Source organism: Protomyctophum bolini, assembly GCF_963924005.1.
Source record: "Protomyctophum bolini genome assembly, chromosome: 5".
Taxonomy (NCBI): Eukaryota; Metazoa; Chordata; class Actinopteri; order Myctophiformes; family Myctophidae; genus Protomyctophum; species Protomyctophum bolini.
In genome coordinates, this window is record NC_137866.1 from 46247984 (window position 1) to 46271413 (window position 23430).

General features: G+C 42.7%; 1 protein-coding gene across 1 annotated transcript; it reads left to right on the forward strand.

Annotated features, from left to right (window-relative positions):
* Positions 1–549: 549 nt before the first annotated feature.
* Positions 550–12847, forward strand: LOC308315596 (rho-related GTP-binding protein Rho6-like; the record flags this gene model as incomplete). Its single annotated transcript, XM_080763660.1, has 5 exons — positions 550–669; positions 896–983; positions 11505–11614; positions 11845–11979; positions 12602–12847. The coding sequence occupies 5 exons, from the start codon at positions 550–552 to the stop codon at positions 12845–12847; spliced, it is 699 nt and encodes a 232-aa protein (XP_080619786.1).
* Positions 12848–23430: the final 10583 nt, after the last annotated feature.

Below are 23430 nucleotides of genomic sequence, written 5' to 3' on the forward strand. Positions count from 1 at the left end.
CAGACAGACACACACGCACACGCACACGCACACGCACACGCACACGCACACGCACACACACACACACACACACACACACACACACACACACACACCATGCAGTGCCACCACCACCATGCAGACGATCCTATCTACAACGCCCCGCCCTCTGTACCTATAGCGGGGACGCTCATTGGCTGGAGGCGCCAGTATAAAGTTCCGCAATGTCTCTGTTCAGTACTGTTCACTTCATTTAGGTCAGTGAGTGAGAAGTGAGTAGAGTTCTTGTCGTCGCTTCTGTGGTTGAATCAGCATTCCTTTCAGCACCACTGAGGAGGACAGCACCGCCGCCACACATAGCTACATGCATGCAGTCAGAGGCGGAGATACAGCGCCGCACTGCTCGTTAGAGGAGAGCCTATATACTGACGGACTGGCTGACTAACTGAGGCATCGATATCATTGCTCATTGGCTATCCGAGGATCGAATCGAAAAGTCTAATTTTAATCATTCTGACTGTCCTGTTTGGCCGCGATAGTATATAGTCCAGTTTCTGCTGCTTCTTCATAATGAAGGAAAGAAGAATTAGCCAGCCATTTGTAGCGAGGTGTAAACTAGTGCTCGTCGGGGACGTCCAATGCGGTAAAACCGCAATGTTACAAGTATTGGCAAAGGATTCCTATCCAGAGGTAGGTTTATGTTTTATTATATATATTTGTAGGTGGCTAAATAGCTGTAATAAACAATTTCCGATGAACGTGACACTACTATAGCAGGCTAATGGGTGGATGGTACAGCAGACATAATTTAAAAGTTTTAAGTTAGTCTGTCATTTTCTTGTAAAGTGAAATAGGCCTACAAATCATGAACGCTCCCATGCAGGCATCCTAAACTCATTGCATTATCCATCCATAGACGTACGTACCTACGGTTTTTGAGAACTACACCGCCTGTCTGGACATTGAGGACCAGCGTGTAGAACTCAGCCTTTGGGACACTTCAGGTGAGGATCATATAGGCTACTCGGTCTCCTAGCTGTCATGTCAAAAACTGTCCTTTTTGCTCCATCAGAGTTAATTAATTGCATTTTTTTTAATTCATTAATGGGTGCGAGAAGAGTGCGCACCTCTACTGCGTAGGCCTATGCCTAAAATGATTGGATGTAGTCTACAGGTTGCGGTTTTGGTTTTCTAGCAATCTTTAGCAAATACAGAAATATTAGACCTAAACTGTGAAATGTTGTGAACATTTCACAATGTAGATCATGTTATAATCACGTATTTTTAATTGTAACACTTATTTGGAGCAACTTTTACATGGAGATGCTTGCGCACTCATTATTTTGCTGGTGGGGTTAAATGTTGTTTTGTGAGTCGAGATAGAAAACCCATTGGACTAAACCAAATTATAAAACGGCAAAGGGAAAACTATCTGACACATTGGAAAGAAGCAACACAAAAGCAGAGTAAACTAGAATGCTATCTGGCCCTAAACAGAGAATACACAGTGGCAGAATACCTGAGCACCGTGACCGACCCAAAACAAAGAAAAATCTTAACTAGGTACAGACTCAGTGAGCACAGTCTCGCGATCGAGAAAGGCCGTCATAGGCAGACCTGTATCCCGAGAGAAGACAGACTATGCACCCACTGCACACTAAACGAAGTGGAAACCGAGCTACACTTCCTAACCATCTGCCCATTGTACCAAGACATCAGAGACACATACTTCCCACAGATTACAACCACACACGGAGATTTTGAAAACATGACCAATGACAAAAAACTCCCATATCTGCTGGGCGAAGTACAACAATGTGCAAACACAGCAGCAAGATTTGTGAGTTGCTGTGATAGGAGAAGGATATCAAATGGAACACAACCACCCTAAAGACTAATAATTGTGTATATTCCTGCACTATACCTGCATCGAGTTATCTTGGTACACAGAAGTTGATCTATTGAAGATTCTGACCTTCAAAGTACATAATTTTTGTTTTGATTGTATTGCTGTATTGTTGTATTGTTCTTTCTGCTTTGGCAATGTAAACGTATGTTTTCTCGTGCCAATAAAGCCCTTTGAATTGAATTGAATTGAATTGAGTCGTGAGTTTGTGAGTCGTGACCACCTCTCACAGTAAGTGGGGGCAGGACAGGACCCCCCTCAAAATGTGTGTGTGTGTGTGTGTGTGTGTGTGGGAGGGGGGGGGGGGGGGGGGGGGGGAGTAAAATAAATATAAGCCCAGCAATTTAGCTTTTCTTTCTCCACATGGTCTAATATAAGTGGTTGGCCTATATATCAAGTGCTCAACCAGGAAAGATCAGAAGGCAGATTCAGGAACATTCTGACTTTAAAGACTTGAAGGTATCTACTGTGAAACCCATCAGTTTACCCTTCCCAACCTCCAGACAATGCAATCAGTCACGAGTTGGTAAACAAGTGCAAATGAAGGTCTATCGCCTCTATTGTGTCTTACTGTCTTGCTATCTTTGCAGAGACTGGCTTTAAGTGTTCTTGGTGTTTCTGTTGATCCAGTTACAGTATTGTTCTGCTGTTTAGCACCTTGGTGAGAGTCTACATTTTGCCTGGCTTTGGCAAGGCAGCACAGAGTCACAATTCAATTCAATTCAAATGGGGCTTTAGTGGCACGAGAAAACATACGTTTACATGTCCAAAGCAGATGTGAAATCTGAAAAGTATTCACACTTAAAAGGTAATAAAGGAATGTGTAAACAGAGCTGTCACACTGCAACATACCTTGCAACTTAGACAAAACTAGCTTACGAAACCATTACAATTGTGTCTTTGCTGTTAGAAATAGTTGTATTATGTAATGTAAGCACGGATAACAGATTTTAAAACAAATAGCAGTATTTCAAGATTTTGCAGTCACTGGTATACAATGGTTGAGACAAATAGCAGCAATTTTCTTTTAAATATTTCAGCAAAAATGTTGAATTGCCTTCTGTTCTCAGAGTAACGATGTGATTATTCAATTCACCACAGGCCAGATAGAGCATGTCTCGACCTCTTTTTATCTACACTGTTTTACACCAAACGCTCTGCAGTGATATGGACTGCTTTTCACATTAATAATTCATAAGCACCACCAGCACCCCGTTTTTAACATTCCACACAGCTCCCAAAGCCCAGCATTAATTTGGAATGCAGCAGCGCTGTTGTATAGCCTATTCCGAAGACTTGTGAGATTGTGGCAATTCTAGATAGGATACGACAGGAAGCACGCACATCTCCAGGAATTCTACAGGTGCTGGTCAAAAATACGTACAATCAATGAAAAAGGAAGGGATGTCCGCACACTGAATTGAAGCTCCCAGGAAGATTCTTTATTTGTAACAACGTTTCGACCTCTGTGGGTCTTCGTCAGGTATGAGTATATACAACATCAAGAGGCGTATTTTATATACTGTACAACATCAAATGGGCACGTCTACAAGGAACAAGCTCTGTTGCAATGATGAAAATCAAGCTAAGACACATGTTCTCGTTATTTTGTACTGTAATTACAGTACCCTACTAGTTACTTTTACTATTATATTTTGGTCTCATCCTGTAGGCAGTATTTATTTTTATCCTTTGCAATGTTTTTATTTGGTTTGCATGCTTACTTCTAACTCTGTCTGCACCTTTATGCTTCTTTTGGGTTCTAAAAAGTTGGCATTAGAGCCACTATTGTTCAATATATTTATATATATACAGAGTCCTTCAGCTTGACACGCCCTACATGCTGATTGCAGCCTCATCCTTTTAGATGCGGTGGGCGTGTCTTAGCTTGATTTTCATCTCTGCAACAGAGCTTGTTCCTTGTAGACGTGCCCATATGCTGTTGTATATAAATACGCCTCTTGATGTTGTATATACTCATACCTGACGAAGACCCACAGTGGTCGAAACGTTGTTAAAAAATAAAGAATCTTCCTGGGAGCTTCAATTCAGTGTGCGGACATCCCTTCCTTTTTCATTGTGCCAATTCTAACCACATGTCATGTACCCTTAGTACTAGCGTCCCTATTTGGATCATGTAATGGGCGAACATGCTGCGAAAGTAGCCAATCTACAAGCTCGCAATTTGATGCTTTGTGATCGTGTTTTTTTTTCCGGCAAAGAGATTTGTTGTTCAGGGAACAAAGTATAGACCCCTGGAGATCCTCGGTCAAGTGAAGTAGGCTATATAGAGTTTAACACATTACTGCCAGGTATTAAATTCATTCATTCTTCCACCACTGCCAGTGTTTTTCAGTGCAGACCCTTATTTTGACTTGAGCCGGAAGTAAAAAACAAACGCTGTGTAGAGTGACGGACAATTGTCTTTTCTTTCACAATATAAATCAGGTCACACAAAAGTATCAAAAGTAGCAGATATGCAAGCTCAAAACACGTTTTGAAAGAATTTTCGAAATCCTACAGGATCCTATTTTTTGACTAGGGGAGATAGTCCCTTCACTCAGAGAACAAAGGTTACAAAGTAACCGAATGATATGTAAGATTATGGTCTTCTTTGGAGCAAATGTTGTGATAATGCAGGGTCAGGTAAAAATAGATCATCAACATTGGTTGTCCTTCTTGGTACCCTTTAAAGTTTAAACTCATTGACCCTATAATTAACCTAATTAGACCTCATTAATTACACATGCATCTATGATAACTACCAGTACCTATCAGGGAAACAAACGCCTGTGGTTTCCAAGGCTAGGGAAACATTGATAAGCAGGAACTTGCACTTTATTGAAGCACTCTGATTCTAGCCTAAAAATATATATTTTAAGACTTTACAGTATATCATCAAAACATTTGTAATATTTTGAAGTGGCTCTTATGAAATTGTGTTGTGAGTAATAAGGAGACATATCAATATACAAATATAATGCAACTATTAATTGACCTGCGGACACAGTGACTCTCTCATACATACTGTATCTATCTATAAATGCACAAATACGTCTGTACGTGTGTACAGCTGTAATGCACGTAACTTGAGAACTGTTCGCCCCACCGTCTTCAATTCGACACATGCGTTCCACACCCCCACAGGGAGTACGGTGCCCGGGCGGGGAGTCGGTCGGACCCACGGTTGTCCAGAACCGCCACAAAAGGCCGGGGCTCTGGACAGGGCCCTTGTCCAGGCTCCTTACTGTATATGTTTCTGGCCTGTTCTGACGACAAAAATATGTATCTGCATAGACTCCATATTTGGGCATGCCTGACAAATAACTCCAGGTATGGGCATAAAATGAAGAATTACGTCAACCAAACCAAAAGTGCGGTCTGGGGGCCCCAGCAAACGTATACGATAATATAGCATTAAAAAGAATCTAATTTCTTTCTGACCACTTTAACCCTATTTTATGCTTCAGCTATTCAAAAACACGAGAAAAAAAACGTGAGCTTGTAGATTGGCTATTTTATTATTTGTGAAAAACATTTGAACAAATCTTCTCTTGTGGGGATCAGTTCATATCACAAAATATCTTCAAATTGGGGTCTCTTGGCCAAATACATAATTTGGTGGTCCTTGACATGAACATGTCTGAGAACCACTGACCACTAAACAATTTATCAATAAAGAAAAACCAAAACAAGTAGGATAGCTTTCATAACAGCCAAGGCATTCTGGGTAGAGGAAGCAGGACTCTGCCAGTTGGCCAGAGCTTGTTGCACAGGGATGAGGGTTGCCTCGCACACGGGGGGTGGAAGTGTGTGTGTGTGTGTGTGTGTGTGTGCGTGTGCGTGTGTGTGCGCTCGCACATGTTATTTTTGACGACTGCAAACAGAAGGCACAACGGAGGGATACCAAGCAAGGAGGACATGCATGACCTGCCCACAGCCTCACACTGTGCACTGACCAAAAACGAAAACGGACATTATTATGTAAAAGAAACTGCTACCAGATTTAGGCTTCACTCACACCTTTCGATCTAGCATACAACATTGATGCATGCTAGATGTATGAGACTTGTTTACTGATGCAAGCTCCCAATGCATTTCGGCTGTGTTTCGACTGCCCCCCCCCCCCCTCCCCCTCATACAACACAAATGTTGTGTCAAACCATGTGACTCCCATTGGAAATGCATTGCGAGCTTGCATCAGTAAACAAGTATCATGCATCAGCTATACATCAATCTGTTGTGAAGATGTGAGTCAGGCCTTAGGGCCGATTCATACTCCTGTTTCGGCGCTGTAGTGCCGAAATGATTTCGGCTCGTCAGAAATTTTCAGTAGCACCGAAGAGCCGACTTTAGGACGGTACCCGCCCCCCCGAACCTCAAATGACGTCAAATTGTAGGCTCTACAGAGCCGAACCGACTTTTATTCGGCTCTAAAATAGGAGTATGAATCGGCCCTTAGTGTCCCTATTGTCTTAGCCCGTTAAGACCTGAGGCTAATTCTAAAAAACTGTTTTCTGAAAAACCTAGGTTGCTATATCAGTGGCGCTAAAACCTTTTCATGCCAACGCCCCACCAAATGTTATGTATTTGGCCGCCAACCCCTTGTCTATATAGTTGTGTGTATACAGTATACGTATATAAGATATTCCATAAATGGTAGATCTTCAAGATCATAGCACTGGACGCTTTCCCTAATAGCCAAACAACGCGTTGCATTTTGGCTTGTAGATAAGCTATTTTATTTATTTATTTTAAGATATTATTTGGGGCTTTTTGCCTTTATTGATGTATGTATGTAGACAGGCAACGGGGAGACCGATGGGGTGGGGAAGACAGACACAGTAAAGTTTGTCAAGATCAGGACTCGAACCCGTGACACACTGTCATGTTGGATTATCAGCCAAAGTTTAGCCTTTGCATATACCTATAAGGATCTCGAGGCTAGTGCTACGGCTAAGTGAATATGGAGATAGAAGGTTCCTGCCCTGACAGCAACTCATTAATGGTTCATTCTTGTGTCCTTTTCCTCGGATGGTTTGCTCCAGACAGTTCAGTGGGTTCATGTGATTGTGTTGTGTAATGGAGAGATGCTGCAGCCCCATTTAAATTCTGTGGTACAATGGTGTCACATGTTCACTTCTGTTGTTGGCAAGCGATACCGTTTGCATGATGGGAGTGTACTGTACATTTTGAAAGCATGGCCCTATATGTTGTACGTTTTGTTTTTCGTACAGGTTAAAAACTAAAGAAGGGTAAAAAACCTGACAGACTGTCCTTATTGTACAGCGTTATGTAAGCAACGTAGCTGCAGCTGATCATCATTAATTATGGGTTTGATCGATTTATTTACGTGTGCCAATCCTTTCTTGTGCCATAGGCTAGCCAGACTTCTTTTTTACCTTATTTTTTAAATCTTTGCTAGTGTGATCAATGCCCATTCAGAATATATCTGTTCAGTTATGCAACCTGTTGCATACAAGCTTTACGAGACCCATTCATTATCATCATAGTACATACATACAGTAGGCCAGTCTATGGTGTCAGTACTGTGACGTCTTATTGATGATGACATCAGGGATCTCTATATATGGGGTTTTGTGAATTTATAGATATTTTTGAGGGGTGCTAACGCTAACCCCTCTGATGTCCAGCTTTGAGGGTGTGTGTAAGCACAAATATTGAAGACGAAGGTGAGGACGCAAATTCTGATTCTCATTCTACGATGATAAAGGCTCATACATAGTCTGGAGTTTCGGTGGTTAGGTGACCACCGAACTACAACATGACGTCACGAGCCGCGACGTCGGCAAACCACCACCACCGCTCCAGCCCTTCTCTCTGTTTTTACTCACCACCGCTCAACGTTATTTCAGCTCCGGTGGTCAGCTCATCACCGGAGCGATGGTCACCTCACCACCGAAAATCCAGACTATGAATAGGCCTTAAGAGCGCCCCTCACTTCACACAGGTGTGATTTTTAGAAAGCTGCTGATCTGACCGGGAACTGTACTCCATGTGGTCCTCTGCGATCATGAGACTCACTCTTCCGCGATGGGCGTGGTTTTGATGTTATAATTCTGTGAGGTTAGGGTAAGGGTTAAGGTTGGGTTTAGGCATAGTTGTTGTGGGTTAAGGTTAGGGTTAGGTTTAGGCAAATATAGCCACACCCATCAGGTGTGGCTTTAAGCTCCGGGAAAGAGGTAGTCCCCCTCTGCGATACACACACCAATTTAGCCAAAAGTCGACTGGTCAGACGGTCCTTGAGAAAAGCGAAAGAGAGAACACGCAGAAAGACATTAATAAAATCGGTAATTGTATTTGGATAGCAGGAGCATTCTCATTGGATAGAGATTGATCTGTATTTGTTCAAAGAAGCCCACCAAAGCAGTCGCATGATTGTCAGAATTCAGATCTGATGTGTTCTGTACATTCTCTTTGTCTGGTTATTATTAGAGTTGTACCAGTATCGTAATAGCTGCCAATACTGCCTGAATTCTGGCATGAGTATCGGAAGTATGTTCTAAATCTGACAGCATGTAATTTATGGTAAAATAAATGGTGCATTAATGCATTTTATCCAAAGCGCTTTACATAAATTGTGAAATGTATCACATGATGATGTCTCATTTACAACAGGATTTTTAGTTTTTCAGTTTGCTACAGTATATATAGACTGCTAATCTGCTAGCTTGGCTGATATGCAATTGTTTGACCTGCTTATTATATCCTTGTTATTTTTAGGAAGCTACTGTAGGCATATAGTTGGCTCCCTGTCAGAGTAGGAAATTAGCCACTTACTTGGAATTCTTTAGAGGCTAATAATGACATGTCCAAAATAGACATGCCATTACCATCATTAGCGAGCGTTCGTGCGTGTGTGTGTGTGTGTGTGTGTGTGTGTGTGTGTGTGTGTGTGTGTGTGTGCGCACAAGAAGAAAACACAATAGGGAACAGACGGACATCCTCTCACTCTCGTTTTAGCACAGCATACTTCCTGTGAGTTAAGAGGGTCACACATACTGTAGTTGTGTGATTTATTAAAACGCAAGAACAAATCTGCTTATTCCTTCACAGTAGGAAGTAGGCTCTGCTCTTAATAGGACAGCATTCACACTACGCTACAGAGCAATGGTATTTAATCATGTACAGTATCTTTATCTTATAGTGTAAGTATATTGTCTCCGTCAGGCAGAATCCACATTATTTTCATAAATGAATGTCCTACTTGATTGATCACACTACAACGTCACGCAAAAGTAGCAGATCTGTAAGCTCAAGCTCTCACGTTTGGTGATTGTAGATCTGCTGCTTTTGCTATTTTTGAATTTGAATCCCGAAAAGTAACAGTTTTGGACACCAGCAGAGACGATATAAATGATATAAATAAGAGACAGCCTGGTAATGGCACATCACTCTTTTGCAGCTGCTTTGTTTTGTTATTAATGAGCAACATTTCTACAACGGTGTCACTAAAATAGGCTGATGAGCTTGTAGATTTGCTATTTTTGGCAAGCGACAGCATCGTACAACAGTATCAGGCTGTAGAGCGTAGGGCGGCTGTGGCTCAGGAGGTAGAGCAGGTCGTCCAATGATCCCTGGGTCGGCGGTTCGAATCCCGACTCCTCCTGTCCACATGTCGAAGTGTCCTTGGGCAAGACACTGAACGCTACACTGCCTCCAATGAGTCGGTTGGTGTGAGCTCGCCACCATTGGTGTGTGAATGTGGGAAGTGAGGACGCTGGCGTCGAGTGTTCGCCGCTTCACCTCCCAATGTATGAATGAATGAACCATTGTAAAGCGCTTTGAGCGCTTGGAAAAGCACTATAAAAATGCAATTCATTAGAGACCCACCTGCATCTAACTGTGTCTGAATCTACCTAAACTCTTGAGACAATCGTAGCAATATTGTGCTTTTAACAATCTGGCAGCATGAGTAATACTGTCAGCTCAGTCAACTCACACCACTGTAACCACATATGCTTTTTTGATGGGGTTCCCCGGGGGTCTATACTTGGTCCCCCCCCCCCCCCCCCCCCCCCTTTCCCTCCTCTAGTCTACACTAAATCTCTTCGAAAATGTCCTATCTCAATCATAGCCGAACTTCAGTTAATTTCACTCTCCGGCTACAAGGCTACAAGATGCAAAATCAGCCGTAACACAGAGATCTGTCTCTGATCTCCCCTTTCGTCGAGTGGGATTTCCGACTCAAACAGAAGATGTGTAGTTGGTTATGTTGCTGTGAAAAGGAAGCAAAGCTTCACTGAGGACACGGTGAAATGATGTTCCCTCTGTTATCAGTTGTGTACAGTTGTGTTGTGCTTGAACCTTGAGCATGTGTGAGCAGAATGCTTGATGGGTTTGGTTTATACTGCCTACCGTTGTAGCTGCCATGGTTACCAGTTTGGGCGGTGGGGAGGGCTGGTCAGAGAAAGACCTGTTATGCACATATCCTGGCAACTTCAAAGTGACTACTTGATGCTCTTATGGTGTTTGTACATATTGTATAGTTCCTTTCCACATGGATAACATGCTTGTTTTATATAAATCACATTAACCTTGGTGTTCTTCGCATTTTGTTTATCTATAAGCTCAGAATGCGTCACATCGTGTGAGCTGGTAAATTGCCTATCTCTGCTGGTACAGTAGCTGTTTGGCCAAGTATAGGCTATCATCTTTGTTGCGTGGAAACCTCCTATCTTTCTTTTGATATTTTATTTAACTGTCCTTCATATTTGAAACAGCGTCTCCATATACACCAAGATATCCACTTAATAATACAATATCCCTGTTTTATTGTTCCTCAAATCCTTTCTGAAGTTGGACGCAGGTCATTCCACTACAAAACTCCATTTGACTGGAACGATCATCCTCTTTCGCTAAGATCTGTTGCCTCTCGGCCACTTCAGGACCTCATTAAATATTCACATCTAGAAACAACCTGTTCACTTTTTTTAATACCGCTACTGTATGTTGATTCAGGTCATTGTACTGTATTCTCCATGTCTTTGTTTAAAATGAGTTGAGGGCTGGGGGTTTGTGGGAGAGGGTGATCAATGAGTTGAGGGGGTGTGTGGGAGAGGGTAAAATAGTGCTTCACATTCACTGCCAGGTGTTTATTTATGAATCCTTCCAAAACCACCCGAGACGTGAACCGGATGTAGGAAAATGTGTGTTGTGACGGACAGTTGTTTGTTCTTTCACCCGGGAAAATAAATGTGGTGACCGGCGCGATCACCGGTTATTTTGTCATGGGCTGCTGATTCTGGGAATCTGGGAAAAGAATCTGAGATAAAAAAGCAAAAGCTGTCAATGGCAGGGAATAGTTAGTTAACCCATTTTGGGGCGGGAACCCCTTTTGGTGTTAGCATTATGCTATGCTTTAGCTATTGAAAAATGGCAGATCTACAAGCTCATAGCTATGAGCTTGTAGGTCTGCTATTTTTTGAAAAATCAAAGAACGACTGACATAGAAACATGGCTTTTTCAGAAAACTGTCAGGATGTAGAAGTCATTTTTAGAATCTGATCTCGGGTCAAAATGGGTAACTTTCCAAACCAGCACACTCTCTTGGACTTTCTTATTGAGTGTTTAACCCCTGCTTTGTGTCTCTGTGCAGGGTCTCCCTACTACGACAACGTGAGGCCACTGTGCTACAGTGACTGTGACGCAGTGCTGCTGTGCTTCGACATCAGCCGCCCTGACACAGTGGACACTGCACTGAAGAAGGTATGTGGAAAGTAACTAAGTACATGTACTCAAGTACTGTACCTATGTACAATTTTGAGATACTTTGACTTTACTGCCAATTTAATGCCAATGCTCTTGTACTGTGTTCAAGAGCATTGGTGTGTCCAAGAGTATGTTCATTGTTGTGTGTAACCGTATGATTTTTAATTTTTATGTGGACCATGAGTCCGCAATAAAGGCATTAATTCATGAATTCATTCCCTTAACAGTGGAAGGCTGAGATCCTGGACTTTTGCCCGAACACAAGGATCCTGCTGATCGGCTGCAAGACAGACCTCCGCACAGACATATGCACGCTCATGGAGCTGTCCCACCACAAGCACACGCCTGTCTCCCACGAGCAGGTTGGTCTCTCTTCCTTTCCCTGCATGTCTGTCTTATCTCTCCGTCTGGCCCTTCGAATTTCTCTTAACCCATTTTGATCCTGGATGGCTTGATTCTATAGGCTTAAAGTCATTTATATAGAAATGTTTTTTGGAAATCTCTATGGGGAAAATGAATAGCCCTATTTTGAGTGGCACCACAAAATGGCCGCCGGCCCACTGCTATGACCATAGAGTTATTATACAATAGAGAAGACACCCAAGTTCTCCTCCCGTCCACTTGCATTGAGTTGCTCAGAAGCGCATGAGGCGAATCCACTCCTCCTTCCGGTTTAGGAACAGTGTGCATTCTGGATGGATTGTCCTCAAACACATGAACGCGCGACGACCGGCAGAGTGGACGGAGCCTAGTGCGCGTTCATGTGTTTGAGGACCAAACCTTACCAAACTGCAATACCTTCTTCGGCCACTATGTCCATTGCGCTTCAGGATTTCCTCTGGGTGTCTTCTCTATTGTATAATAACTCTATGGCTATGACCTATTCCAAGTTGCCTCTATATACTCGGCCATCCCTGAGCCATATCCCAGCCTAGAATAATAATGAGCATAACTGTATGCTCATCTCTCGTCTCCTTGTCGCAGGGCTCGTCCTTGGCCAAGCAGCTCGGAGCCGAGGTCTACCTGGAGTGTTCGGCCTTCACGTCGGAGAAGAGCGTCCACGGCGCGTTCCGCACCGCCGCCCTGGCCTGCCTGAACAAGCTGCAGCCGCCCGCCAAGACCAGCCCCGTGCGCCGCCTCTCCAAGAGACTCCTCCACCTGCCCAGCAGGGCGGACCTGCTCTCCTCCACCTTCAGCAAGGACAAGGCTAAAGGATGCACCATCATGTGAACGGGATGCTTCCTTCCTTCACATGACATGGTGTAGAACTCCTGCATTGGACCCCTGTGGACTTCTGACTGCTTCCTGCAGTGGGAAGAGAAGGGGGGGCGTGTAGGAGGAGGCATAATCTACAGTTATTTTTGTATTCCTTTTTTCTTCTTTTCTTTGTTATAATCGTGGAGAAGAAAGGAAATGAAGAAGGGGCAGAAAGCTGAAATCGAAATCTGGGGATGTAGCAATTATGTAGTCAACACTGCGGCTGTAATTTAAAGAATGGTGTAAGGCTTCTCTCTCCTCCCCCAGCCTTTATGGAGGCCACTGCTATCATTGCCATGACTTGCTACTGATGATATCATGCTGGTGTCGTCGTTCATCGCCGGCCATCAGTTCAGCTTGTGCTTCAGACTTAATTTCTGAACTTGATAAATTTGCATTCTTTGTGTCTGTTTTACTGTGAGAGTCGGCTTGATATTACCTCACTTCTGTTTTCTTCTCCAAGGGGAGAGATCAGATGTAATCATGTAAATTACAATGCATTTCATTGCATTACTTCTTTGTTAAGAATGTTGATTTCAGCTGAGTGAAAGTGAGACACTAGGATTGGGTACCTGGAGATTCAATGTAGGGGGATTTCAAACAGAGAGGTCCTGTAATGGTTGAATAATTACCACGTTGACCCATCACAGTATAGGCCTATTTCTCGTAGGATATTAAATGTGTCTGCGTAGACTGGAGCGAGGCATGGGGCGCGGCGTAGATTGGAGCGAGGCATGGGGCGCGGCAGGGAGATTTGGCAAAACGTGGTGCGCTTTCAGCGGAGGCAAACACAGCAGGCACATGAGAAGGAAACGTGACTCAAGTCTCACGTGGACGGCAGACTGGGACAATAGACATCCAGGGCCATACACAGTGAAATCCTCAGTGTTCATTTAACTCAAGAGAGTTGCACGTGCACGGGTCCATTTGGTTACATTTGTACTCTCTCTGAGTTACAAACTGTGGGTTAAAGAATGTATGAAACCCTGGTTTCAACCATGCCCGTTTAGCTCATTGTTATAGAGCGTGGCAGTCCCCCCCCCCATTCATGACGACGCCAGGCCCAGGAAATAATTCCCCAATGCATTTTTCCCGTAGACATTTCAAAGAGTGTTTATTTAAAGACGTTTTAAGCGTCGTACAAAGCCAACTCGAGTTGTAACAAATCATGACGATAAACGCAACATTTTGGACCAAACAAACAATTACAAAGAAGAAAAACACGGGGGGAAAAAAAGTGTTGTAACGTGCCTTTTATTTGTTTTAGTTTTTTTTTGTTTTCGCCTTTTTTGGGCCGTCGGGATCGGGAGTCGAACCCTCGTCACACTGCCAGACTGGATTACCAGCCAATAAGGTGCCTGGACCGCCGAGCCACGGCCCAGGCCAACCTGCCGTTTTCTTCTTCTTTCTAATTTGCTCAGCCCGAAAAATTGAGTTGGCGTGTTGTACGAGACTTTTAAGGTCTTTAAATAAATGTCTATGTGGAAAATGAACGGGGGAATAATTTCCTGGGCCCTGGTAGGGGGCGGGACTGCGACGCTTAGATACACGTCGGGCGTTAAACCAGCACTATGAAACTTTCCTCTTCTACCCCAGATTTGAACCCGGTGCTGCATTTTTTTTTTTTACCATTGAGCTACATTTATTATTGTTATCATAATTATTTTGTATCTTTATTTATTGTTTTTTCGCATCATCATGTGGGCAGCAATAACAATTATGTCCTCAATCTATAGACACAGGGGATCTAAATGTTATATTTTATTAACATACTCTACCATGCAGATTTGACAGAATTACATTTCTTATTCATTTAAAAAGAGTTGCATAGTTCTGCTTTAAGCTGTCTCTCAATCTTTTTTTAGGCTGTGCATGTGCGTCGTCTTTCTTTTAACTTATTGTACTGTAACGCTGCTTCATGGATAACAGTGTCTGATACTTGTACCAGCAAAAAAACATGTTTTTGTATCCATGTATACTACCACCTTGCTGGATTTATTTGACATGCTTAAGAGGGGAATAAAAAGTCCAAAATAACAAGCTGACTCATGAGATAGATTGACTCCTGCAGGGGGAGGGGTGGGCAGTTTCAGTTTCACACTGCTGATGGTTGCTCAGGTGGTCATGATTAGGGGGGCGGGGGCTAATGGCACAGGGAGGGACACTTGAAAAATCTATCTATACGTCCAATTTCTAAACACTGACTATAGGTTTCTGTGCCATTACCATTGTCACTGATGCCATATTTCACAGCCTGGAAAAGAGCTCTCATTAATGCATAATAATAATAATAATAATAATAAAAAGAAAAGTCCTTTGCCTGATGTTGACAGGAACAGGGTGATAGAATTGAAACTCTCAAACAGGCCGGTCCTGTTGTCCATTCCCTGTTCATTTCTACGTTTTGTTTGGTGATATAATGACTATTGCTTTCCCCGGGTATAATACCCCTAATTGCTTGTCCTCTCTTTTTGAGCGGTGCCTAACCGCTCCAATGACGAGCTATGTGTGTCTCTGTATGTATGTATGTCTCCATGTCTGTCTCCATGTATGCAGCGTGTGCACACACACACACACACACACACACAGCCTGTACCGCTCAGTTCAGACGGGTCTGATTCTTTCATACGCATCGATGTGTGGGTGTTGTTGTATTGGCTGGCGTCTCCGGGCGTTAGCCTGCTCGTTGTTGACAGCCAGGGCTAATGGAAGGACTCGTGATTTGTAGGCTTGTTGCACAGGAGCGCCGCCACACAGTTCTCCGAGTCTGGACATACCCGACCAACAGTGGAATTGAATGAGTTGCCTAGCAACCCTATGCGAGAATGAAGCCTCACACAGAGAGAAAGATGGCTCTGTCCCTGAAGATGCCATGCATGGCATCACCTTTATGTGTTGCTTTGGGATGGGAAGAGAACGACACCCACAAAAAGGTGACGGGCTGGGTTTTTAGAGAGACAAATCTTATCGTTTACCCATTTCGACCTGAGATCAGATTCTAAAAAATGTCTTCTACATCCTGACAGTTTTCTGAAAAAGCTATGTTTCTATGTCAGTCGTTAATAATAGCAGACCTCGTAGCGCGCCACTCGATGGCGTGCTTTCAATAGCTAAAGCATAACACAATGCTAACACCAAAAGGGGTTCCCGCCCAAAATGGGTTAACCACTTGAACCCCTGTGTCCCTGTTCTGGGGAGAACAAGCACGTTTCAAAAGAACAAACAATGCCAAAACTGTGTTTGCCTTTGCTTTCATTACTACGTCTTGGCTGGTGCATAATATACAGTAGCTTAATGATTAAGCTACTGTATATTATTCAAACAAGATCTATTTGTTGAATGTCCCAGACAGTCATCACTTTGCTAGTTTTGTCTTGGTCACAGACACATTTGTCTGTAGACACATTTGCTATTTTATTCCTTACTTGCAGTACTCAACCACTTATAGGCAAAAAAAGTTCAAAAATCTTTGTAATTCCTTTTAAATGTTCAGCTATATAATGACATGCGGAAGATAGCCAACCTACTAGACACGTTGTGAACTTGCAGGCTTTAAACATTTGCTCCTTTTGTGACATGCCCAAGATAGGGACACTAGGGCTAACGGGGTTTATTCATATAGCTACATCCATATTACGTTGTCGCTTGGAGAAAATAGACGATCTTCGGTTCATCCAAAATATTCTCAAAGAATGTTACTGTGGTTTATGTTAATTTATTGATTCAATTCTGTACTAGTTATTTTGGTCATAATTATATAGGCCTGTACTGCTTTGTTCATAAAATCTTTTTTGGAATAAATATTTCTGATGTCTTTATTTCCTCCTTGCTTAAACATAAGCTTGTGGTGGTGATGTCAACGGTAGGCAGGTTTCCTTTACTTTCTTTCTTTTTTAAAGAGAATTGTTTGGGCTTTTCTGCCTATATTGACAGGACATAGTGGAGATAGACAGCAAACGGGGAGAGAGATACAGGGAATGACTCGTAGCAAAGGTTGTCGGGGTCGGGACTCCAAAACACTTTGAAATGTACTTCATGTTCACACACTGATTGCGGAGGAAACCAGCAGCTGTTCAGTGTCTTGCTCAAGGACACTTTGACTTGTAACCTGCAGGAGGAGCCCGGGAAAGCCCAGGGTCTTTAACAGAGAGTTGATAAAGTTCAAGGTTCAACTTTATTTGTAAATTAAAAGAAATTCATTGTGCGCTAAAAAACGAACACATGTAGCAGCTCCATCGGTCTCGTCTCGACGAAGAGTAAAGATGCTGCTAAAAAATGCTGCTTAAATAAATAAAACATCTATATAAAGATATCTAAACTACACATACAAGTGTAAAATAGCTCAAGTGCAAACTGCATTGTCATGCTGTAGGTCCAACTTCATTAGCCACAGACATGTGGCCATATCGTGTGCTGACTGTGCTCATGAGCAATAAGTAAGTAATTAATTACAATTTTGAGGTACGTTTACTTTACTGGAGTATTTCACATTTTAATACTTTTACTTCTATACTTCACTACATCTCACTTATCTCAGAGGCAAATATTTGTATTATTATTTGAAAACTTCAGCTACTATAGTTACTTTTCAGATTTTGATTATTACAAAACATACCTCACTTGCAGATCTGCTGTTTTCAAAAGATTTCATACAGTTTCTAGATTTGAAAACCTTTAGATTATTTCTACACATTGCAGTATGGATACTTTTACTTAAGTAAAACATTTGAGTATACTTTTTCCACCACTGTTTATAAGTTGGATGGCAGCCAAGAAGAAAGTGTTCCATTGTCTTTTTGTTCGGCTGGCAAGGCTGATACCGCTGATAATGAATGGCCATGGCAAGAAAGAGGGGAAAAGTCATTTATTATTAATAGCAACACATCGATGGTCATTTTGAACTACGTCTCTGAAGTCAGAATCTCCTGACTCACTTTTTGAGTGGTGTGTGTGTGTGTGTGTGTGTCCGTATGTGTGTGTGTGTGTGTGTGTGTGTGTGTGTGTGTGTGTGTGTGTGTGTGTGTGTGTGTGTGTGTGTGTGTGTGTGTGTGTGGACTGTGTGTGGGCACTGGCTGGGTGGGTATGAGCACGAAAACAGCATGGTTGTTTTTCACCACCTGTGCGCAACCTAACACAAACACACACGCACATAATAACTGTATATATGATGATTTTGGGTGTGCCAGTACAGTACAGTACAGTGACAGTACAGTACAGTAGAGGGACCGGTAACTCTCGTTCCTGGGGGTCTGGAACTTTTCTTTTGTTGATCTCGTTCGCAGGCTCGAGTCCCTATGGCCTTTAATGCCCATCTCTCTCTCCCCATTTCCTGTCTACTTCGCTTCACTAAATGCGTTTCACATCAGCTACGATAGGTTCTTCAAGAAAAGGATGATTCCTCTTTCATATTACATAATGTGCAGTTATAAATGTGCAGGACTTGTCTCATTTGTCAAGAATGAATGGGGACATTCTTCACTTTGGCCTAGATGACGTTAAATTTGTACAAAGGTATATTTGGGGAAACACGGCAAATTCAAGGCCCCGGCCCATACAGTATGTGAATGAATGTCTGATAACTTGCCAGTACATTGTGCATGTGTTTTGTCTGTAAAAGAAAGATTGATGTTACATCATTATCGCTGAGCCAAGGGCACAGTAATGTTTCTCCACCCGGGTCCAAAGACCAAGGTTACAAACAGAAACCTCTCATCTCCATATTTTAACTTTATGTGTTTCTTCGTCCTACTTCATATCATACTACATTGTCTCACAACAAAAGTATCAAAGGTAGCAGTTCTGCAAGCTCGAAGTGCGGGTCGAAATGTGACACGAAGCAACGCGTTTCGAGCTCATATATAGATGTGCTACTTTTGCTGTTTTTGAATTTGAATACTGAAAAGAAAAACAGTTTCCACCCACACGGATCACTGGATGTCTAACTGCATCCAACTGTACACTGAATCCTGTATTATAATCCATCACTGACTTTTACTAAATTACATAGTGGAAACTGTCATTTCATTTCAGCATAGAAGAACAGTGGAGGTTCAAGATTCAAGGTCTTTATTGTTAATCTTGTGTACAGGACTGGTGGTCAGGTACATAAACCAGTGGCCTTGTTGTCTGAGATTGGGAGGTCGGTGTTCAATCCAAAGACTAATAAAATGGGGCCTCCCTGCTTGGCACTCAGCATCAAGGTAAGTCCCTGCGACATAGCGTCATGTCCAGGGCATGTGTTTGTAGGCTACATCATTCATGCCTCACGCTACTGAAACTGGATAGGCTCCTGCCCAGCATGGGCCTTACTTGGGCTTATACATACTTGCAGTACAGGTACATACGAGTAAAACATACTTTTGCTCAGCTTAAATATAATAAATTAGAAAAAAGCAAGGACGACAAAAGAAGACAGTGTAGGCTTAATAAAAGTAAGGAAACAAAATTGATAGCTCGAAGCGTTGCGCGAGAGGTTTCTGCGCGATAGCGACGATATGTATAGAAAGATTAGGCCTACTTTGCGTTTTTTATTGGACTTAAATAATAATTGCAAATGTATCATCAAACCTGACTGATACGATGGATGTACATACAGGTTTTCCAGTATTCAGTGAGAGGGTTTAAAAGTGATTAATTTAAGTGACATACAATTACGTGATGGTTGTGGGTTTTGCAGTATGGAGTCAAAACAAACCTATGGACTCTACTGGAGCATGAATGGTGCCTCAGGGATCAACCCTTCCCCCCCACTGCATGCACACACGCACGCACACACACACACACACACACACACACACACACACACACACACACACACACGGGAAATGTAATGGTCTTTGCTTTAAATTAGTAAATCTAATTAATGTTGTCGCTTTTAGCAATTAATTAGTATGGAATGCAATTTAGTAACATTTGAAGTGCAATGTGTGTGTGACTGTGTGTGTGTGTGTGTGTGTGTGTGTGTGTGTGTGTGCGTGCGTGCGTGCGTGCGTGCGTGCGTGCGTGCGTGCGTGCGTGTGTGTGTGTGTGACTGTGTATTAAAAAAATAATAATAACACATTTCATTTAATCCCCTTAAGGGGAAAAGTCAGGGTGTTATGGAGAGCAGCACAGAATAAGAAGAGACAATATGCATAGTAAGATTGGGGTGAGGGGTGAGCAGAGCCATGTCTATAGCTAAGGCTCTGGGTGTGAGGTGCTCAGGTGCAACAACAGTCCCACAATGCAGTGGGGGGACCGTATGATGGGATAGGATAGCCTGTCCTGCATTACACCGTGGCTCCGTCACTGTCTGCCACAGCCACATCAGTGGTGGGAAGTCTTCAAGTCAGTACATTTTCTCAAGTACTGAATCTTATAATGATTGATTAGATGAGGTGCCACATATGGTTTTGTACTTTTCCTGTTTTGTATATTTCTATGGAGTGAACATTACTGTAGACTAGAGTCTAATAGACCCCGGCCCCGGGTGTGGTTATAAAATATGCAAATATGTCTTCCCTGTGTATTATTGGGAAAGCTAAAAGTGTCACAATATCTGTCTGTTGTATACTTTTATTATGTAGTCATGTCCTAGTGTTTCCTGTTTTCCCTAGTTACTGGTTTCCTGTGTTGTCTCACCTCCCTGTGATTACTAGTTTTCTCCACCTGTGTCCTGTTAGTCTCCCAGCCTATCTCAGTGTTGATTATTAGTTCTGTTCACCTGTGTATTGTTATCCCTGTGTCTACTTATACCCTCAGTTCCTTGTGTTCCCTGCTAGTGTATAGTTAATGTTATGGTGTGTCCAGCACATGTATAGTATGTCCTGTGTTGGTAATCTTCATTTAAACTTCCACCTGCTTTCCTGTGTGGTTCTGCACTTTGGTCGTGACAAAAAGTCTTTAAGTCAAAAAGCCCAATCTAGGCCTGGGCCGGCCGAGGGGTCCAGGCACCTGCGCAAAGCTGGGGGCCATTCATCCACCTTACGAAGGGTGGGTCACCTTTGATGTTTTGGACGTGCGACAGACAGGATTGGAACTAGCGGCCCTATATGTTTTTGAATATCTCCTATCAGGGCAGTGTCATAGTGACATAAATGCCCTTATATGGACACACACTCTGCAGGCAGTCATCACATTATTGGCTTAGGAATGCGACAAAAAATAAATCCATGAATTCAAGACTTCATGGGGTGTGTAATTGATAGGGGAGATTCTAGATTGACTTGAGCACACACTGAGGGTTTTGTTTAGATCAGGAGAGATGGTGTAGGGATGATTTTAGCTCAGGAGAGACATTGTATAGGATGATTTCCAGGAGGGTTCTCTTCCCCTCTCCTCTCCCCACAGTCTGAGACCCTGTCTGGGAGGAGTCAGGGAAAATGGACGCTCATTACCAAACAACCACAATGTCATCTATCATATTATGGCAGGGCAGACAGACACCATGCATAATAATAGCACACACACACACACACACACACACACACACACACACACACACACACACACACACACGCTCACACGCACGCAGTGGGCTCACACTCACACGCACGCAGTGGTTTGTATTACTATGCCTGTGAGGACATCAACATTTTTGAACATTGCATTTTATGAATGCTACAGAGTTTTTAATGCATTTTGCTATTTTTTAACCGCAAGCCTATAAAGCTGAACAATAGCAGATCTACAAGCTCACAACGTGTCGCAGTGTGACACGTTGTGAGCTTGTATAGATCTGCTATTTTGACACTGGCACGCTATACTGTGTATAAATCATGTTTAACTCTATTTCCAGCCCCCCCCAAACCAACCTTTTCCATAGGCTATCACAAACATATCTCTAAAAATACCATAATACCATAACATAACCATAAAATACCATATACCATAACATAACCATAAAATACCATATACCATAACATAACCATAAAACGGTCCTCACAATTATTTCTCAAATTCTAGTACAAGTGTAAGTTGTGGAGACATTTGACTCCTCTAGTTAGACAAGCAGTAAGCACACACACACACACACACACACACACACACACACACACACGGTACTGTATGAGATACAGCACTGCGACAGTAGGGTGGTTAGATGGCTGCCTGCCGAAGGGGAGGGTGGGGGCTATCTATGCTGCAAGATTACTGATGAGCTATCTGCCCAAAAAAAAGACTTATTTCACCAGACTGGGACGAGTGTAGACAGTACATGCACACATGTGCTCGCGTGCACACACACACACACGCACACGCACACGCACACGCACACGCACACGCACACACGCACACACACACACACACACACACACACACACACACACACACACACACACCGTGAGCTTTATGCCACAGCTGGCCTGACAGTGACGGTGTCATAACTCCTATGTAATGAGGTTCTACAGTACTGCTGTATGTCATTGGCTCGGCAGAGCGAGGAGCCAATGAGAGACTGACTTACACCTCCTGAGTCGCTGTCTGTCCGCTACAATGCACACACACACGGACCCCACTTAGAGGACTTTGAGATATTCTGTTTGAGTCATCGTTGCCCTACAAAGCCAAAGTGCAATAACTTAGCATAATAGCATAATAACTCTGGGCCGTGGCTCAGCGGTCCAGGCACCTTGGCCGGTATAGTCCGAGTCTGGCAGTGTGCCGCGGGTTCGACTCCCGATTGTCAAGGAAATGTGGAATACCTAAATTGTACATTTATTAGGAAATCATAAACCAAACCATGAGAAGCTGTTTTCTGTCCCCACTGACATTTTACCTGTGACTTGACGGCCAATTACTGAATGTCAGTCCCCCAACTCTCCCCCATTTCCTGTCAGCCTACTGTCTGTCCCTCTATAAAAAATAAAAAAAAGGCAAAAGCCGCAAAAAAAAAACATTAAAAATAATAAAACATAATAACTGATAAATGGGTTTTTAAGTGTTTCAACTGGTCAGCCAATCCTGCATATATAGTGATATTGCATTAAATATGTTCTTGAGGTAATTGTTTGTTTATCGGCCCAAATCATGAAGGCTAATTTGACCTTTGGGATAGATATATATAGACAGACAAGTCGGTGTGTCCAAATACAGTTACTGTGGCTTTGTATAGTTGTCTCTGCTCCGCACAAATGCTACAATACTGTATATAACCGCACTTAGGCCTGTCACAATTACAATAGCAATTATTTGAGATAATTGCAATAGTTTTGCATAATTTTGCATAATCATCACAGTCGTTGAAATGTTCATACATTTCCCCAAAATTGCCCAAAATATGTCAGTATTTTCTTAATATAATTAAGTTATTTGTCATGTCATGTTTGATTATACGAAGCCTATAAAAGGGCAAACAGAGAATACATTTTTAAGTTCAAATGTTCAATGCCAATAATCACCAACCTACATTTTATAATCCTGACAGCCCTATAATAACTGCACCAAAACCAGCCAACATATTTCTGACTGCCTGTACTTATTGATTGATGCAAACAGAGCTTGATGTAGAGACAGTATAGAGTACAGTATAACACAGTCAGGCGCTGAAGTACAGGCATCCCCAAAAACAATCGTTTATG